The 15,639-nt window shown below is 38.9% G+C and overlaps 4 protein-coding genes across 12 annotated transcripts; 3 read left to right on the forward strand and 1 right to left on the reverse strand.

The window, feature by feature from the left end:
* The first annotated feature begins 386 nt into the window (after positions 1-386).
* On the forward strand, positions 387-4,442 carry LOC129593878 (uncharacterized). 4 transcript variants are annotated; one of them, XM_055490369.1, is made up of 11 exons: positions 388-655; positions 758-870; positions 1,004-1,039; positions 1,631-1,806; positions 2,039-2,144; positions 2,459-2,545; positions 2,612-2,749; positions 2,898-2,939; positions 3,229-3,414; positions 3,784-3,882; positions 4,057-4,440. In XM_055490369.1, exons 2-11 carry the CDS (start codon positions 781-783, stop codon positions 4,165-4,167), a joined length of 1,071 nt encoding a protein of 356 aa, XP_055346344.1. In that variant the 5' UTR covers positions 388-655; positions 758-780; the 3' UTR covers positions 4,168-4,440. The 4 variants fall into 4 exon arrangements, with proteins under 4 accessions (XP_055346346.1, XP_055346344.1, XP_055346345.1 ...); XM_055490368.1 differs by having other exon boundaries at positions 390-655; positions 1,631-1,825; positions 2,040-2,144; positions 4,057-4,436; XM_055490371.1 differs by lacking the exon at positions 2,039-2,144 and having other exon boundaries at positions 387-655; positions 1,631-1,825; positions 4,057-4,442.
* On the reverse strand, positions 4,363-6,293 carry LOC129593880 (uncharacterized). 2 transcript variants are annotated; one of them, XM_055490374.1, is made up of 2 exons: positions 5,443-6,293; positions 4,363-4,898 (listed from the first exon to the last, which is right to left on the reverse strand). In XM_055490374.1, the coding sequence occupies exon 1, from the start codon at positions 5,998-6,000 to the stop codon at positions 5,446-5,448; it is 555 nt and encodes a 184-aa protein (XP_055346349.1). In that variant the 5' UTR covers positions 6,001-6,293; the 3' UTR covers positions 4,363-4,898; positions 5,443-5,445. The 2 variants fall into 2 exon arrangements, with proteins under 2 accessions (XP_055346349.1, XP_055346348.1); XM_055490373.1 differs by having other exon boundaries at positions 5,423-6,293.
* Positions 6,294-6,984: 691 nt separating this feature from the next.
* Positions 6,985-10,096, forward strand: LOC129593879 (plasmolipin-like). Its single transcript, XM_055490372.1, has 6 exons — positions 6,985-7,605; positions 7,854-7,895; positions 8,295-8,519; positions 9,024-9,122; positions 9,558-9,642; positions 9,748-10,096. The coding sequence occupies exons 1-6, from the start codon at positions 7,441-7,443 to the stop codon at positions 9,753-9,755; spliced, it is 624 nt and encodes a 207-aa protein (XP_055346347.1). The 5' UTR covers positions 6,985-7,440; the 3' UTR covers positions 9,756-10,096.
* A 765-nt stretch (positions 10,097-10,861) lies between these two features.
* Positions 10,862-15,473, forward strand: LOC129593866 (plasmolipin-like). 5 transcript variants are annotated; one of them, XM_055490354.1, is made up of 7 exons: positions 10,862-11,289; positions 12,695-12,954; positions 13,539-13,580; positions 14,108-14,305; positions 14,411-14,509; positions 14,804-14,888; positions 15,015-15,473. In XM_055490354.1, exons 2-7 carry the CDS (start codon positions 12,808-12,810, stop codon positions 15,086-15,088), a joined length of 645 nt encoding a protein of 214 aa, XP_055346329.1. In that variant the 5' UTR covers positions 10,862-11,289; positions 12,695-12,807; the 3' UTR covers positions 15,089-15,473. The 5 variants fall into 5 exon arrangements, with proteins under 5 accessions (XP_055346329.1, XP_055346331.1, XP_055346328.1 ...); XM_055490353.1 differs by lacking the exon at positions 10,862-11,289 and adding an exon at positions 12,202-12,502; XM_055490355.1 differs by lacking the exon at positions 10,862-11,289 and adding an exon at positions 12,202-12,414.
* Positions 15,474-15,639: the final 166 nt, after the last annotated feature.

Here is a 15,639-nt window from a genome sequence, read left to right on the forward strand (position 1 = left end):
AAAAAATTCCTATAACAGTCTTATAACAGCAGTAACAAAACGGATGACCTCAAGGAATAAAGGTTTTTAGCATAAATTAGGTTTAGCATACATTCCTAATCCTTTTTTCACGGAGTAAAACGTGCTGCAGATCCATATTGTGTTACAGGGGCGTGCTACTGATGTTCGCGCGAACAATGGCTTCGCGCTATTTTACGGTGCAGCGGTGCAAATTAAAAACGTAAATCCCACATGTCCAGTCAAATACTGTTTACTGGCAGCTGTTTTGTCAGACATGCCGCGCTTGCACTTTGATTCTTTAAAGTACTTATCATGAGTGCAGGTCACTGCAGACCTGGTTCGTCGTAGTTAACTGCCTGATTGTTGCATGATCATGACGTGATTACAGTAAACAACATAATTCTAACAGTGCAGCAGTACAGCCCGATTGATATTCTGCCGAATGTCCGAATATCGCGCAGCGCCGCAGTACTGCACGATGCCCGACAAATTATTACTCTTACTATCGATTTGGTAACTGTATGAGCATCACTGATGAACAAGAACAATTTTATGGACATCTAAGAGCTGCCACGCAAATGCAGTACATAATCTGGAGCCGAGACAGCTGAATGTTTTTTCAGTATTGACCACCTTTAACACGGTTTCTACCATTGTACGTTTTATGCGTTGTTGACCGTATACTTTATTTTGATTATCTTACCCGAATGAAGCGACCAACGGATTATTGGCTTTTATTAATGTATCCCAGTTGCAGTTTCCGGCAGACGATCGGTTGCAATGCAGCCGCGCTGTTATCATCCTGCAGAATCGAGGTTGCCGGATGTTCCGGCTAAATCCGCAAGAGCTAACCTGCATTGTGACATCCATGTACGCTTTACGCACGGCTAATGTTGTTAGTTGAATACTAATTCTACGGGATAGAAAAACTTGAAAAACTTCTGCATATATAAGTTAACGATTCGACATATGTGAATCGTAATATATTTTATCATATTTCTAGTACCTGATATCCGGGATTTTGAAAATCGTTGAACTGGTAAGTGTAATCAGGTAATGAGCAATTACTTAAATGCAGTACTGTTGTGCAAATTAATATGATTAAGACAAAAAAATTATTATGACCTGCGGATATCTCACATTGTCAGCAAGATCTAAACCAAAAATAGACAATACTTTCGTAGTTTTAGCCATTATGCCAATCTGTTGCAATTCCTCCACGCCTATAAAAGCCTATAACTGCAACAGATTTGCTTGTTTTCAGATCTTCTCTATACTACTCGTACAGTATTTTACTTGTAGCTTTATCCCTACACAGAATGTTGAACCGTTAGGAACTTAGCGACATGTACTATATATTATATTCTGCTACGGTTAGTTTAAATTCATTTTCATAGTTTTAAAAGTTTTTAGGATTTTAACGGTTTTAAGAGTTTTACGAGGGAGGAGGACTTTACCCACTTCACTGTATTATTCAAGTACTTTTAAATCGAAAATGACGCGTGAGGTATACTATTATATTAATTACTACTATTTACTACTACATTTACTTATTACTATTATCCAGATAGCCAGATTTATAGGCACTTACATCTAAATTCAGGAAGTGATTGTGGTTTTTTACTTTCAGATACTCACGTTGAATGCGTTGGCGCTAACCGTCAGTACAAAGCGTTCATTTGATGGAGAGTCAATAATGTGGGCGAATGTTTCCATCGTTGTTGCACGTGTTGCCGCCGCTGCGTTTATTAGCACCCTTTTTCTTTTCGGACTGAAAGTATTACGTTACACCAAAGAAATTCAAACGATACTTTGGACTAATATTGTAAGAATAACATTTCAGCATCATTCTAGCTAGAATAAAATTTTGCTAGGTATGTCTGTACCGATATTAATTATAATTATTTTAACACCTACGGTAGTCGAGTAAATGCAATGTACTCTATTATGTCTCCATATACATAGGCTGCTGCCATATATACGAGTATGTCTGGATAAACTAAAATTTGGTTTTATTACGAATACAAATAATATTTCAGGAACTAGGGTACTGCATAGTGGAGGCTCTTTCCCTGCTGGCCGCTGCAACTTTTATGATACCATACAGACATTTAATCATCGATTACATGAGACTGGAATGCGCGGTCAGTATTTCTGCTGCTAATCAATCACAATAATTATTTGCACCGGTGCTCTTCAGGATACTGTACCCCATGAATGAAAGAAACTGTTGTTCGTTTGCTACGGAAACTTACTAATTCGAACGTTTCCTACTAATTCGAAAACGCGGAAAATTGTTCGTTTATATCTACTCAATCAAAGGTCACTGAGCACTGTTTACGTTAACTGCAATCAGATGGAACTTATACAAACGGTCCATGCATGCCGTAATGAAGGCACATAAGTTTTATGTATAATACACAGATATAACTTTTTTACAAAATATTTTTTGTTGCAGCTTTTCTGCGCAGCAGCGGTAATGGTGTACCAGGTCGATGCCTTCCTTATTATTTACCGGGTGTACAGAAGTCGCCAGCTAGCACAGGTGATTTACATTAAAATCGTTACCAGTTGTGCAAAGCTATTTCAAATCTACCGTACCAACTTTCAGCCGTCCACCGTGATCGTCACTTCTGATAAAAAGAAGTCTTCGGCGCAGCGCTGCTGTTATCCTGGAGCTTTGAATCTACCGGATGCGTACGACAAATCCCCAGGAATCGCCGCAGAAGATCCAGATTTTAGTCTTAATGTATGAAATGGCGTCTGTGGCACGGTTGATTTTTGCTGAGGGCTAATTTTGAAGATATTAGCAACCATGCGGTAATACCGTTTAGGCACGCTTAATACACGATTCTGCAATTTCGAAATGTGTTTTATTATCGTCACTGTTTTTTTAGTACTTGAAAAAGTTATCCGGATTTTCGAAAATTAGTGAACTGGTAAGAGTCACTTTCCGCTATCGCTTACGTGCAGTTATCAAAGTCGATTTAGCGGATACCGGGATACGTGACCTTTATCGGTCTCTAGTTGGCTTATATCCATACATCTTTCTGACGTGGTTCTAAAGTATACGGGGTTATGTTTAATATAAATAAGAGTTCAAAAGTAGATAAAAATCTGAAATTATGTGCTCGTATAAAAATCTGAAATTATGTGATTTTTTATATGTGTGCAAATTGTACCTAGCTACTTTTCGTTACAGTGTTAATTATATTCCTTCTGCAACAGGTGTTCACGTTAGGTGCATTTGTGCTATCGATTGCCATTTGGTCACTGCCTCCGTTAATCGAAGACGTACGCGAGTTGTGGACGAATGTTGCCACTGCCGTTTCCCATGTTACCACCCTTGCGCTTTTCGTTATGTACCTGTTGCGCATTGTCGACGAATATCACACCATTCCCGGGACCAATATCGTAATAATACATTAGCGTAATCTACATTAATTTTTTATTAGCATTAGCTACTTACCATACGAGTATCCCATGTGCAATATCCAGCCGCAGCAGTTTATTTTAGCAGTACAGTTCGTACTGTAGTTTTGGCTTTGTACGAGTACAGATATATAAATAATTTAGCTACAAATTACAAAGTCGCAGTGACTATACGATATAGCCATGTTAATATGTAGTTGTTTCCAGTTCCACCGATGTTGGTTTGATAGCTTTTTTAGACCATTTAAAAAACGCTACACTTATACGAGAGTTATAGTATGCCGTATGTACTACGCACTTGGATTGTGCAAAGGAGTGCTAAAGTTATTTCAAATATTTTTATCTGCTCAGGAGCTAGCGTTCTGCATGGTGGAAGTTCTTTGTCTACTGTCCGCTGGAGCTGCAGTAGTACCATACAGGGACATGGATTTCATGAGACTAACATGTGCGGTCAGTGATCAGCCAATATAAATATTAATAAATCGTTGTTTATGTTCATTTAACAAATTGCGAAACAAATCCCAAATAAAAAAACTATTGTAAAGATTTTCCAAAGAAACCACTGTAAAGATTTTCTTAATTAAATTTCAGTATTATTTTGCTTATACTATTTTTATGTTGTAGTTTTTCTGCTGGGCAGCGATGATTGCATATTTAACAGAGGCCTTCCTAATTATTATTTTCCGAATGCACCCAAGTCACCAATCAGCACAGGTGTATCATATGTTAAAATAGTGGTGTTCAGGTGTTGCACACTTTTATAATTCACCGTTGTTTAATCAACTGCATTGTGAGTGATCAGTATTTACGAGTACTATTCACTGAAGTTCCTCCAGTCAAAACTAAATACTGTGATTCAATGTGTGTATCTATGATTTTTTAATGCTTTTGCTCGATTCCCGATGCGCTTCATGAATGTATGGAATAAAGTTTTTATTGACAAATTCATAACGGTATCTGAAAGTCGATCAAGAAATCAAAGCGTGAACAATAAACTTGTCCTTTATCAATCGTACACGGTCTCCCAGTCAAACAAGTACTCTTAGTGTGTGCAGAAAATTATAACGTTACCACTTCGCACTAACAAAGAAAGCACGTTTTTGTTGAGCAGTTAAGGTGAATTACCGTACTTATTATATCAATAATTGAAGACCCTCCCCGCTGCAGCGCATCTCGAAAAAGAAATACAATCCAAACCTTTCAATATGAAACACTACTCGAGTAGTACGCCTCTGTCACCAACTGATAAAATACGAACAATTTTGTGCTTAATTCACGATCACAAGCCAAAAGCAGCGCATGCAGCGGTAGCTTTTCTCAAATAAATCGCTAATATATTCAAAGTACTCGTAGTACGTAACAAACACGAAGCGTGCAGAGGAACACTGAAAAAGTTGCAAATTATCCCATCCATTTAAACAATATTCCAATCTCGTTGCCTGCGTACATCCATCCCAACTGAACTTCTGCAAATAAAAATTATCAATTATATATACGTCGATATATAAATACTCTATCGCCGGCATATGTCATAGATTTTTGAACAATTTCGACCGACACACTGAATCACTGATAAGTGAGTTCATATCAAAATAAAAAAAAACTTTTTATAAACAAACAGATAAAGAAAAGTATATGCAAAAATATACGGTCACATTTCTGATGAATTCGGCTGCATAGTGAGCACGTATAAAAAACTCATGATTTCTTAATAGTATTTCGGTACTGATGGTAACTACCCGAAGTGAAAAAGTCGATTTTCACAGACGGCTTTTTTACCTTTAGAAAAACGAAATGATGCATGCTATTTCGCGAGACTACATGGTAACGGCACTAACTACGGAACTCCGCATTATTAATACAAAAATAATAAAAAAACAGCAACAATAAAAAATAATAAAAAATCATTCTTCTAAAAAACAGCAGTAGTAAAAAATAATAATAAAATACAGCAATAATAAAAAAATCATTCTTGTAAAAAACTACTTACTCGCTGCGGCGCCAAAATACCATTTAACGGCGTCGCCTGCCGTCCGATTTCTTCTTTCTTCCATTTGACGCCATCAATTCCGGGACATTCGACTTCGGCACCACCTCCTCCTTCCCCGCTTCATCCGGCTCTAACAATTCCGGCATCTCAATCAACTGCATGACATTGGTTTTCAGCGTGGCCACCGATTCCGTCACGCTCAGTTTTTCCGTCTTCGTCGTTATGACGACGTTGCCATTGGACGGTTTCTTGTAGACCACCAGCGGCCCACTTGCGGTCTTCGGATGCACCGCAGCACGGGCGCGACACCCTTCGCACTCTCCGCACGCATCATGCCCCATGGACAGCACCAGCTTCAGCGCCAGTTTATTGGTGAGGATCCCGTTCAACCATTCGTGGCACCATTCCAGACAGCACAGCACCCCGCCACACACCATTAACAGCGCTCCGAAGAACAGGCGGTCGATGATGACAGCCCAGTTCAGGAGGAACGTGATGCAGGTAAGGAAAACGATCTGCATGTCAGTCAACAGCGACATCCACAATGTATGCACGTCAGGCCAGTTCACGGACCCCATTCTGCACTGGTAGAACTGACGACGTGAAAAATTTAAACATCAAAAGTTTAATGAGGCTTTCTCGTTTTGGCCTCGGATGAATTATATGATTAAAAAACGATAAATTATGAAATTACGAAAAATAAGGTCGTTGAAGCGCCGTGAAGTAATGTTTCTTTATACACTTCGTTCGAGCCCTTTTTGCTGGATAAAATAAAATTGCTTATAAAAAATTACAAAATCTGTGTTTTTCTGTTTTCACCAACTCTTTCGTCAGAGTTTTCGCGATCGCTCCTGTCTTTTGTTCGCTGCACGTTTCTAGGGCAGCTAACCCCGCCTTCAGTGCCGCGCTACCAGCTAGCGGGAGCAGTTACAAACAAACGATGCTACTAGCGCGAGCCAAAAAGTCTGTATTCTGTAATTCGTAGAACTCCGCATTTCCGGTCAGTTTGAATCTGACCGGATAGGCCCGGTAATCCTGATAGCCCGATAAGTATTTCGCAGCTTATGACACACAAACTGTTTGCGAAACGAAATGATACGTAATATACACGAAATGATACGCAGTACAGTACAAAATCGAATATTCCAGTTCAATTTCTGATTAACGAAACATCGTATCGGTGTCTGAAACAAGCGATATATACGCTAATGACGGCTGCAGCAAAAAGTTAAAATATATGGATAGATATGTGACCTTTATTGGTCTTTAATTTTCATGTGTGCATATTTTTTTGCGGCATCTCATTGAAGTAAAACGCTTTTGCATACAAAATTATTATGCACCCACAGCGAGTGCTTTTGACAAAATAATTCTTAACAGCAAAATTGTGGTGGTTTCTTGTAGTTATGGCTTTATGCTGCATATCGTGCACGTAACAGTATACGTAATGGATAATGCCGTACCCGCTGCACTTTCGTAGCCTGCGGGCAGTTCGACGTTTTAACATGTAAGGGCATTAGTCACGTACAAGCAATTTTATGGTCTGCAAAACTCAACAGCGGAACAGAGAATCCAAAATAATTATAAAAGACACCTGTGTGTAAATGGCAATTGGTGATGCTTCGACAAATACGACAAACATACCGGCCAGCCTCTAGCACCAAAAAAGTCTAAACGCCGACGAGATACCTGATACGGTATTGGATTTACCCAATGTAACTTCTCTATCGCACATGCACGTTGCTGACTTGTGAAATGCTGCCCACTTTCGAAAACAATCTTCGTGTTAAGTTCAACTAATCGTGTACTAATTGTATCTTTACAGTGAGCAAAATTAAAGTATTTTCATTGCAGCTTTATCATTTTATTGAGATTCTGGTATTTTTTAACGTTTCCGGACAGTAAAGTCAGAAGTCTACTCGATACTTTAATCTGAAACGATGCAGTAACGTCATGAGGGATTCCTGGATTTAATTTGGATTTCATAATTGTTGTGAGCGCACCCAATTGTTTCTGAGATGGAGACTAACGGGGGACCTTCGTATCAGCATACCACCGTGATCAGTACGTCCTACAATGATCCCCCGATGCAGCCGAGTTACTATTCTGGAGAATCGCGCTTACCGGAAACACCTGTTAAATCCACTAGAATTGTCGAAGTGGATCCTTATTTCGACGTATATGTACGGCAATTTCGTTAGCTAAGAATTTCAATTTTTCTGGCATAATGTTTCTGAATAATACCAATTTAGAATAAGTATCGTGCAATTAACTAAACAACATAACGCATAAAAAATATGCTCATTTTACTCGTATAAAGTGCGTATATTGGTGGTGTTGCAATTGCAAATTTATTGCGCAATTTGCATTTGCTTGTGATTAGTATTCTTTCACATTAGAAATGAGAACTTTACTTCTGTTTCTTTTGCAGTATCTCAAGACGTTTTCCGGAATTCTGAAAATCATTGAATTGGTACGTCCGTAAGTCCGCGATGCGTTGCACGTTCACACATCCACCGCGGCGCTTTAAAATTAGCTGAAGGGTAAATTGAGAGAAAAATGTTTAGTATATTGCGCCACTTTATGTAAATCTAATTTTCCAGGTGACTTTAAATATAAACTAATTACTATTTATATAAGAAAAAAACTTGCGGGAAGCACCGAATACTACTTCGACTGCTTTTCACTGTTACCGAACGGCGGCGCCGTATAGAAAACGGATAACGCTGAAATAATCTCCTGTAGCCGATACACTACGAAATCAAGCAGTTCCTATAGTCGGTTAATGAAAACAGTAGAAGTATAGAACAAAATAATACCAGCATACGAGTGAAAACTCGCTGCAGATAATTACAAATATTTTTAATTTCAGGTGTGTACACTGATCGCATTTATTATATCAGTCTCCACGTGGTCATCGCATTCGTTTTACGGTGGACCATCAAAAAAGGCACTAATGTACTATCCGTATGCTTATGGTTCGGCAGTGTGGACGGATATTGTTACCGCAATTGCATTCCTTATTACTCTGGCGCTTCTCATCCTGTACCTGTTTCATATCATTGAGAAACTTTACGAAGTTCCATGGCTTATCATGGTAAGCGCAACTATGAAAACATTAAAAAGTATGCGCCGTGGCATTTGACGCTACGGAGAATTTGCTAAATAATTTGACTTGTTTTATTTCCTTGTAATGAATTTAAAAAACCAGCACCATTTCCAAATTTTGATTCCGTGTTATCGATCTTTATTGGTAAAATTTAATGGGCGTTGTCCAGTATCATGCGACCATATGATAAAATGCGTTATTATAATAAACTTTTTCTATCATCTGCGTCACTGCGTGGAACTTTTCAATGCGACCTGCGAACATCAATACTTCAAGTATACCGAATTAATTGTTTACATGTTTTAACAGCATCGAAAATGAAGTCTGTGTCATCTAATTTTCTTCTTGCTTAACCACGCGTAATCATGAATTAGCGGTATCCAGTTCATATACTGTATGTCTCTTCTTTGTTAAATGTTACCGCCTACTGAGTAGTAAAGATTCACAGATTGTACAGTAAGTACTTCAACTAATCGCGGTTTTTAATTTCAGGAACTTCTTTACTGCATAGCGATAGTTTTCTGTCTGCTAATTGCCGGAGCTGTTATGATACCCTACACCAATCTGGATGGCGCAAGAGGAGCATGTGTGGTCAGTATAAATCTCATTTCTTAATGAAGTTATTACTCCATACTCCATTGTGCCAAAACCTCGAAGCTTCCGGATTTGTAATACAAATGTAAAATTTTGGATTTTTGCGAGTCGTTAAACTTTTTCAGGGTACAGTAACATTGTTAGCGTTTTCAATTCCATTGCCAAGTGTGAATAACTTCTACATACAAAATAATCGAAACTTCTACTGGGTAGCTTGGTACATGAACGCAGTCTTTTGTCTAATATTTTATTTGACTCATATAGAATTCACTCCTTTCGGTTGCGTAAATGTTGCCTAAATCTATTTAATTTATTCTTATGCCATGGAAGTGTGTAAAGACATTGGATACGAAAAATTTTCGTGCCTGTTGTCGTGTTTCTGCTACCATATGCTGATAGTACTTTGTATTATTAAATTTTTCCCTGTTGCAGTTTTTCTGCTGGGCGGCGATGATTGCTTACGCCATAGATGCTTATCTAAAATTCAGAATGTACAGAAATGACCAGCCAGCGCAAGGTAAGTAAAAGCAATCCGCCCTTTTTAAATTTTATGACAAAACTTAATGAATCGCCCAAAAATTGCTATGTAAAGTGGTAGTTGTTTAACTATAATCTGCTGCAGGTGTATAAGGAATGAAACTCGAGAACGTCGTTACGGGTACCGGAAGTCGAAGCGTCGACGGAACTTGACTGGTGTGTTGATTTCGTTCATTTAATAATGCGTCATATGATCCGCTTCTCGTTGATAAGCGAAAATGACGTAAAAATGTCTCGGCGGAGCATTTTGCATGTTATTCCGAGAAATGGTGCATTTATTGTACGAGTGCTACTTTTCAATATTTTGTATGGCATGCAGAGTATCGTGGCTGCGTTTTGTGCTTCTGTTTTATTTTTGTGCTTCTGTCAAATTTCTGATGGAAGTCGTGATTTGAAGTATCATTACATAAAATCGTTTTCTTCGGCAAAAAATTGCCACGAACAAATATCTTCTATCACGTCTGTATGACACATTCTGTACTTACAGCACAGAAATATCAGTCATATTTTTTTGCTAAATGCAACACAATAATATTTTTAGAATATTTTTATAGTGTACAGATACAGATACATGTACATGTATTAAAATACCTATTATGCACCTAATGTTCTCGTATGTGCAATACATGTCCATCCAGTAGCAAATACAAGTAAAGACATAACAAAATAGTTGGATCATGGAAGCGAGGTTAATCAGAAAAAGAGGTCAATCAATTTAATTTCTTAAACTAACTTTAAAATATGTGTAGGTATTATTATTAATATATAAAAAACTCAACGTGGACAATATCCAGTCACAGAATGCAAATGAATATTAGACGCTTCCGGTTGCATTGGCTCTCATTCGTCGGCCAAACGAAAAGCAGCGGGCTTGTATTGTTATAATAAAACAAAAATAGCAGGACAGTTACCTGAAGATCTGGAACTAGAAAATATTACTTATTCCTTTGTTTCATTGCTGAAAGAATTAAACAGCATAAATGCGACTGCATCCCGAATCCTCGCGCGATCGCAGGGCACGCTAACCGGAACTTACCTGACGAGTGGGATGTGCCGGTCGCCGGTAGGACCGCCCCCTTTCATCCAAGTCAATAGCGCCAATAGCACTCACCTTGTACTGCACAATCGTACGGACGGTAGTGGCCACAGCCGTAAATCCATAGACCCGTACACCGACAAGAGCAGGTTCATGACCGTCAGTTTTGCCATTTCACAACAAGACCTTCTTCACCGGGCGTATTGATTTTACAATCAGAATCAAGTGAGGGTACTATTGATGAAATCCTAGCACAATGCTGGCCGATGCAGATGCTGCAGGTGCATAATGTGTGCAGCAGCACGGGATCCATGATCAGTCATGTTTGTTCCTTTTAGTTTTGGCATTTGAATACTGTACTTCTATCAAGAAGAAAAAACAATCGCCATTTCGAGGACTGCCTTCTTTCTCATTGATTACGAATTTAGTACTTATTCGCGTGCATCCCTAATATTCCCCGCGTTGAGGAGAAGGATTTGTCTACTGTTTTGATATATTATATACCCTAGTGGAATACGTTCATCTGGATTTGCATGCGGAAGTGACAGCTAGCAACGTGTTAATATCGCTCTGCACAGCAAGCACGCGAAGGTTAGTTTATTCGGCTTGTTGCGTGATGCGGAAAATAATTCTTCCGAAAATTTTATAATCCGGAGAATTGCTAATTTTTGTACAAATTAACCGGTATCTAGTTTGATTTGCTTGAGGTAAAACTTTCGTTAAAAAGATTGTCGCTGTTATTTATGTAATTCTTTCCGTTCTTCGCACTTTCAGCTTTTTACTGCTGTTGCAAATTCTACCATTGCGCAGTTAATAATAAGCATGTAGTTCTAATAAGCATTTTTTCGTTTCTTTGTCCCTGCTGATCTTTCGCACGATAATCGTATCTTTTATTGACGTTTCGGATGAATAAGTTGTGTTGAAATCTTTATTCAACCTTGATGATGGGCAAAATACGAGAGAAATTACTGGGATTGAAAAGCCATCGCACTTGATGAGATTGACGTTCCGGCGATAAAAACACGCTATAAATTTCCACCTTCTTATCTTCGATCACGAGTACGATTTGGCATTCGCAAGGCAGGCAGCGCGAGCGGCTATCCGGCCATTTACGCAGCACTGACATGAGCCGGTAGGGCCAAACAGCGTAGTGTAAGGGCGCATTTTCCCCCGACCATATCCGGTCAGTTTGTTTGCCTTTGCCGTGACATTCGGCACAGCATTACACACATATGTATATACATAAAGATATCGTTTAGAATCTGATTACATCCGATTGGTTACACAATTTTGTCGAACACATAGACAGACACTTGGACAGCTCAACCGATTTTTCCACTGCCTGTGCGCTTTTCAGATCAAACGAGAATTCTCATACTCGTTAGTATACCCTCTCGCTTGCTATGAGTCAGGCTTGGAAAATGCATCTTTGGGCAGTTTTGCACCGCTGAGGTTTTCCTATACGGGACATACGAATACACCGGTTATTATCGTACATAGTAGAGAAAGTTTTAAATTTCCTCTGGGCTGTTTCACAAGGCTGTTTATGTCTTGTGTACATACACCGAACTGTTTTCCCAACTCTCGATGTCTCTCATGTACACTGGCAGCAAGTGCAGTGGTCTGTAGCGAGCACTGCGGTTTTCGTCGCTTATAGCGTTTTAGATGAGGACATGATTTTCTTCATTACTCCATCGCAGGCGCATAACACTCGACGTAAATGCCACATGTTACATAGGAAAATTTTCAGTCGGCAAAAATTTTTACCTAACAGCTCTTTAGCACAAGCGCAAAGAACTCTCGGGTGTGTGTAATTTATTCAGAAAAGAATTCGTCTCTCTTCTTTTATTAACCCGAACGCGAGAATCTGCTGTGCTGGCAACTGTTAACACGGCGGCTTATATTCAAACGTGGGTGTCAACCTGAAGAGATATTCCGCTTTGACATTGTTTACGGAGGACTATATGATGTATTATGTGTGTTTTGTGTATTATAGTGGATCTGCTTTGATCTCATTGGGGTGATAAACGGTATTATCGCGGACAGAGCGAGGGCTAAGCGGATCGAGGGTTGCCAGTGAGCGGAAGTCGTCAAGCGGAGTCTGCCATCATGAATCCCAGTCAGCCGTATCCTAACGCACCTTATCCCAGTCAGACGTACGCTCAACAGGCATATCCCGCGTCGGCGGGAGGCGCTACGACGACCACCGTTACCACGACCAGGGTGGTAGCGGTCCAGCCCTATTTCGATCACAGTGTAAGTAAATACGGTATTGCAGCCCAATGTCCAACGAATATGTATTGATACTAAAAATGGAGCAATAATTGCAAAATACAGTCATTCGTGCATGATATAGAGTAGATGACATGACATGTACGTGTTGCTGTTCATTAGTTGGACTTATCAAGTACTTGCTAAAACCGATCCGAGATTAAGTTGCAATAATCAATAAGAAATTTTATAGTGTGATGGCATCAGTTAATGAACATGCAGATTCCGATGATACCAAGCTGCTACTCGATAAGCTATTGCAGTCCTAAGAAAATTTTTAATTTTGATGTACTAACTAGTGCAATGAATCCTTTTTCGTTGCTTTCAGAAAGTTATTTTGTTCCTGATAATACGACTACAGATGTGTTTTAGTTTTTTTGCTAATTCTAAGTGCTAATTTTGAGCTTGCAGGCGTTGCATATTCATGCATGTGTTTGAATTATGCTGTTTACAGGCTCTAGCTGTACCGATGAGATGTATACTATAATATATAATTCTACTACTAGTGTTAGATAGGTAAACATGGAGAGCATTAGCAGCTAAACTTATCTTTGGTTTCAAATTTTCAGTATGTCAGAAGCATCCCGGGGATCCTGAAGCTGGTGCAACTGGTAAGACAAAAATAGATGCGGTAATGAAATTGAAACCAGTGTTTAATAATTTACAGTAACGTCTTAGTTACGGACACGATAAAATTAACGTGAATGGTTATGAGAAGAAACTTTTTAGTTGCTGCTTCTATTTAATACTCCACAGCATATACGATTCACAAATAATTGGTTGTAAATAATGGATGTTTGCGATCCATGTACGGGATGTGTGTACGTGGAATGCGGATGGGCTAGCTGTGTGTCATTTTTTTGATACAATCCTGTTATTGCCTTATGTTCTCTATGATTAGCAAATCAATTATTACGATGACGTAAATTTTGAATACTCCACCGAATAAAAGAGTATAATTAAAGTAAAAACTTTATGAAAACGGAAAACTAATTCTAACGCTACTGCTGTTATTATTTTTAACCATAATATTATAAAATTAATGTATCGTCAGTAGGTAAAAATAAGTATTAAAATTTGTAGTAAAGGACTTTATAACGTGTATATACGATAATATTGTAATATTACCAATTTGCAGCTGCTTATGCTGATTGCATTCATTCTGGCGGCGGCTGCCTGGAGTTCAGATTGGAGATATTTCTTGCATTACTGCATAGGATCTGCTGGATGGGCAAAATTCGTCACAATCACGGGATTCATCATTACGCTCATACTGCTGTGTCTGTATTTGTTCCACTTAATCGAGCGATTGTACCAGGTTAACTGGTTGTTTGTGGTAAGTACTGTACGAGTACAGTGATTTACTTTGCGACCAGTATGCAACCGGCATGCTTGTGTTTGGTAAATGATCACTAATCACCCATTTTTTTCTACTGTTTAGGAACTGATTTATTGCGGTATTGTGGCTATTCTGTTGTTTATTGCCGGAGCTGTCATGATTCCCTATGCCGAGGTGGATGGTACTCGTGGAGCTTGCACGGTAAATCGAACTGCATTCTTCTTTATTTATATCGAGCAAACATGATCTGAGAATTTTGAATCAAAATATACTGTACCGTAATGGTAGCTATTTCTGCGATCGAAATTTTTTTTCTTTGCCATTCATCTTGAATCAGTAATCGTTCCAAGGCTTCCGGTATTAAAACCACGAAAAACCACGTAGATCAGAACTTGCTGTGCCAGATTATCACTATAACTTGATGCATTGCACCTGTCCTGAATATAATCTAATTGTAATATAAATGCAATATTGAAAATACGAATTTTCTTGTAGTTTTTCTGCTGGTTAGCCATGCTGGCATACGGAGCGGATGCGTTCTTCAAATTCAAATCCTGGCGAAATGGAGAAACTGCCCAAGGTTAAAAGTTTCATCCAAGCATTTACGACATTTACTTGCACTCTATCCCACAGCTGATGTTTGTGATTTTCGTAAAATTTTTCAGCTGTACAGCAGAATATTTTTTCTTTTTCTTGCTAACATTAGGCCCTAAACCCAGCATGACATCAGCTTCCACTGTGACCGGTCCCGCACGTCCGCCTGCATATCCCGTGGCCTAACAAACCTGTTGAATGTTTCTAACACACTTCTGGCGATCGGTAGGCTTCTTCCCTGAATCTCTGACCACAATCAGACGAATCTTCCCGTTTTCTCGCTTGACTGTGTACTGTCTGCACAATTTGTCTAAGAAACAATTGGTTCAAATTGTGTCTTGTGCCAGAGCGGTGCAGCTTTTGTAATGTTTATTGGTGGAATGAGGGTATTTTGTTAAATATTTCTAACCATGTTAGATGCGCTTAGTTTCCGGGATTAAGATGACTTTATTTTATAACCTGCCAAACGACTGTTTCGTTTCATGGTTGATGGATATTATTCACCGTTTCTTTTTTGAACTATGACACGTGGTTTTGTATTCCAGTTGGTCAAGAATTTTTTCTTCGTGTACTAATGTTCATCGCGATCGCTTTATATAGATTATTCTAACTCGACACACTGTGTAACTAACAATAAGTAAAAAAGAATTGCCTAAAAATCGATTAAAATTTGTTTGTTGCTGATGGGCGGCGAAAGTTTTACCGTGCAGACGTCGCCACAGTTCGTAGCTGGCATA

Source organism: Paramacrobiotus metropolitanus, unplaced genomic scaffold, assembly GCF_019649055.1.
Source record: "Paramacrobiotus metropolitanus isolate TYO unplaced genomic scaffold, Prichtersi_v1.0 Parri_scaffold0000064, whole genome shotgun sequence".
Lineage (NCBI taxonomy): Eukaryota > Metazoa > Tardigrada > Eutardigrada > Parachela > Macrobiotidae > Paramacrobiotus > Paramacrobiotus metropolitanus.

Bases quoted from the DNA above. Each gene is read 5' to 3' on its own strand.
- LOC129593878 (XM_055490368.1), top strand. From the start codon at position 781: ATGCAGCCGCGCTGTTATCATCCTGCAGAATCGAGGTTGCCGGATGTT. The intron at 871-1,003 runs GTACGCTTTACG...TCATATTTCTAG, and splicing joins ACCTGCATTGTGACATCCAT to TACCTGATATCCGGGATTTT. The intron at 1,826-2,039 runs GTAAGAATAACA...ATAATATTTCAG, and splicing joins CGATACTTTGGACTAATATT to GAACTAGGGTACTGCATAGT.
- LOC129593879 (XM_055490372.1), top strand. From the start codon at position 7,441: ATGGAGACTAACGGGGGACCTTCGTATCAGCATACCACCGTGATCAGT. The intron at 7,896-8,294 runs GTACGTCCGTAA...TTTTAATTTCAG, and splicing joins TTCTGAAAATCATTGAATTG to GTGTGTACACTGATCGCATT. The intron at 8,520-9,023 runs GTAAGCGCAACT...TTTTAATTTCAG, and splicing joins AAGTTCCATGGCTTATCATG to GAACTTCTTTACTGCATAGC.
- LOC129593866 (XM_055490354.1), top strand. From the start codon at position 12,808: ATGAATCCCAGTCAGCCGTATCCTAACGCACCTTATCCCAGTCAGACG. The intron at 14,510-14,803 runs GTAAATCGAACT...ATTTTCTTGTAG, and splicing joins GTACTCGTGGAGCTTGCACG to TTTTTCTGCTGGTTAGCCAT. The intron at 14,889-15,014 runs GTTAAAAGTTTC...TGCTAACATTAG, and splicing joins AAATGGAGAAACTGCCCAAG to GCCCTAAACCCAGCATGACA.
- LOC129593880 (XM_055490374.1), bottom strand. From the start codon at position 6,000: ATGGGGTCCGTGAACTGGCCTGACGTGCATACATTGTGGATGTCGCTG.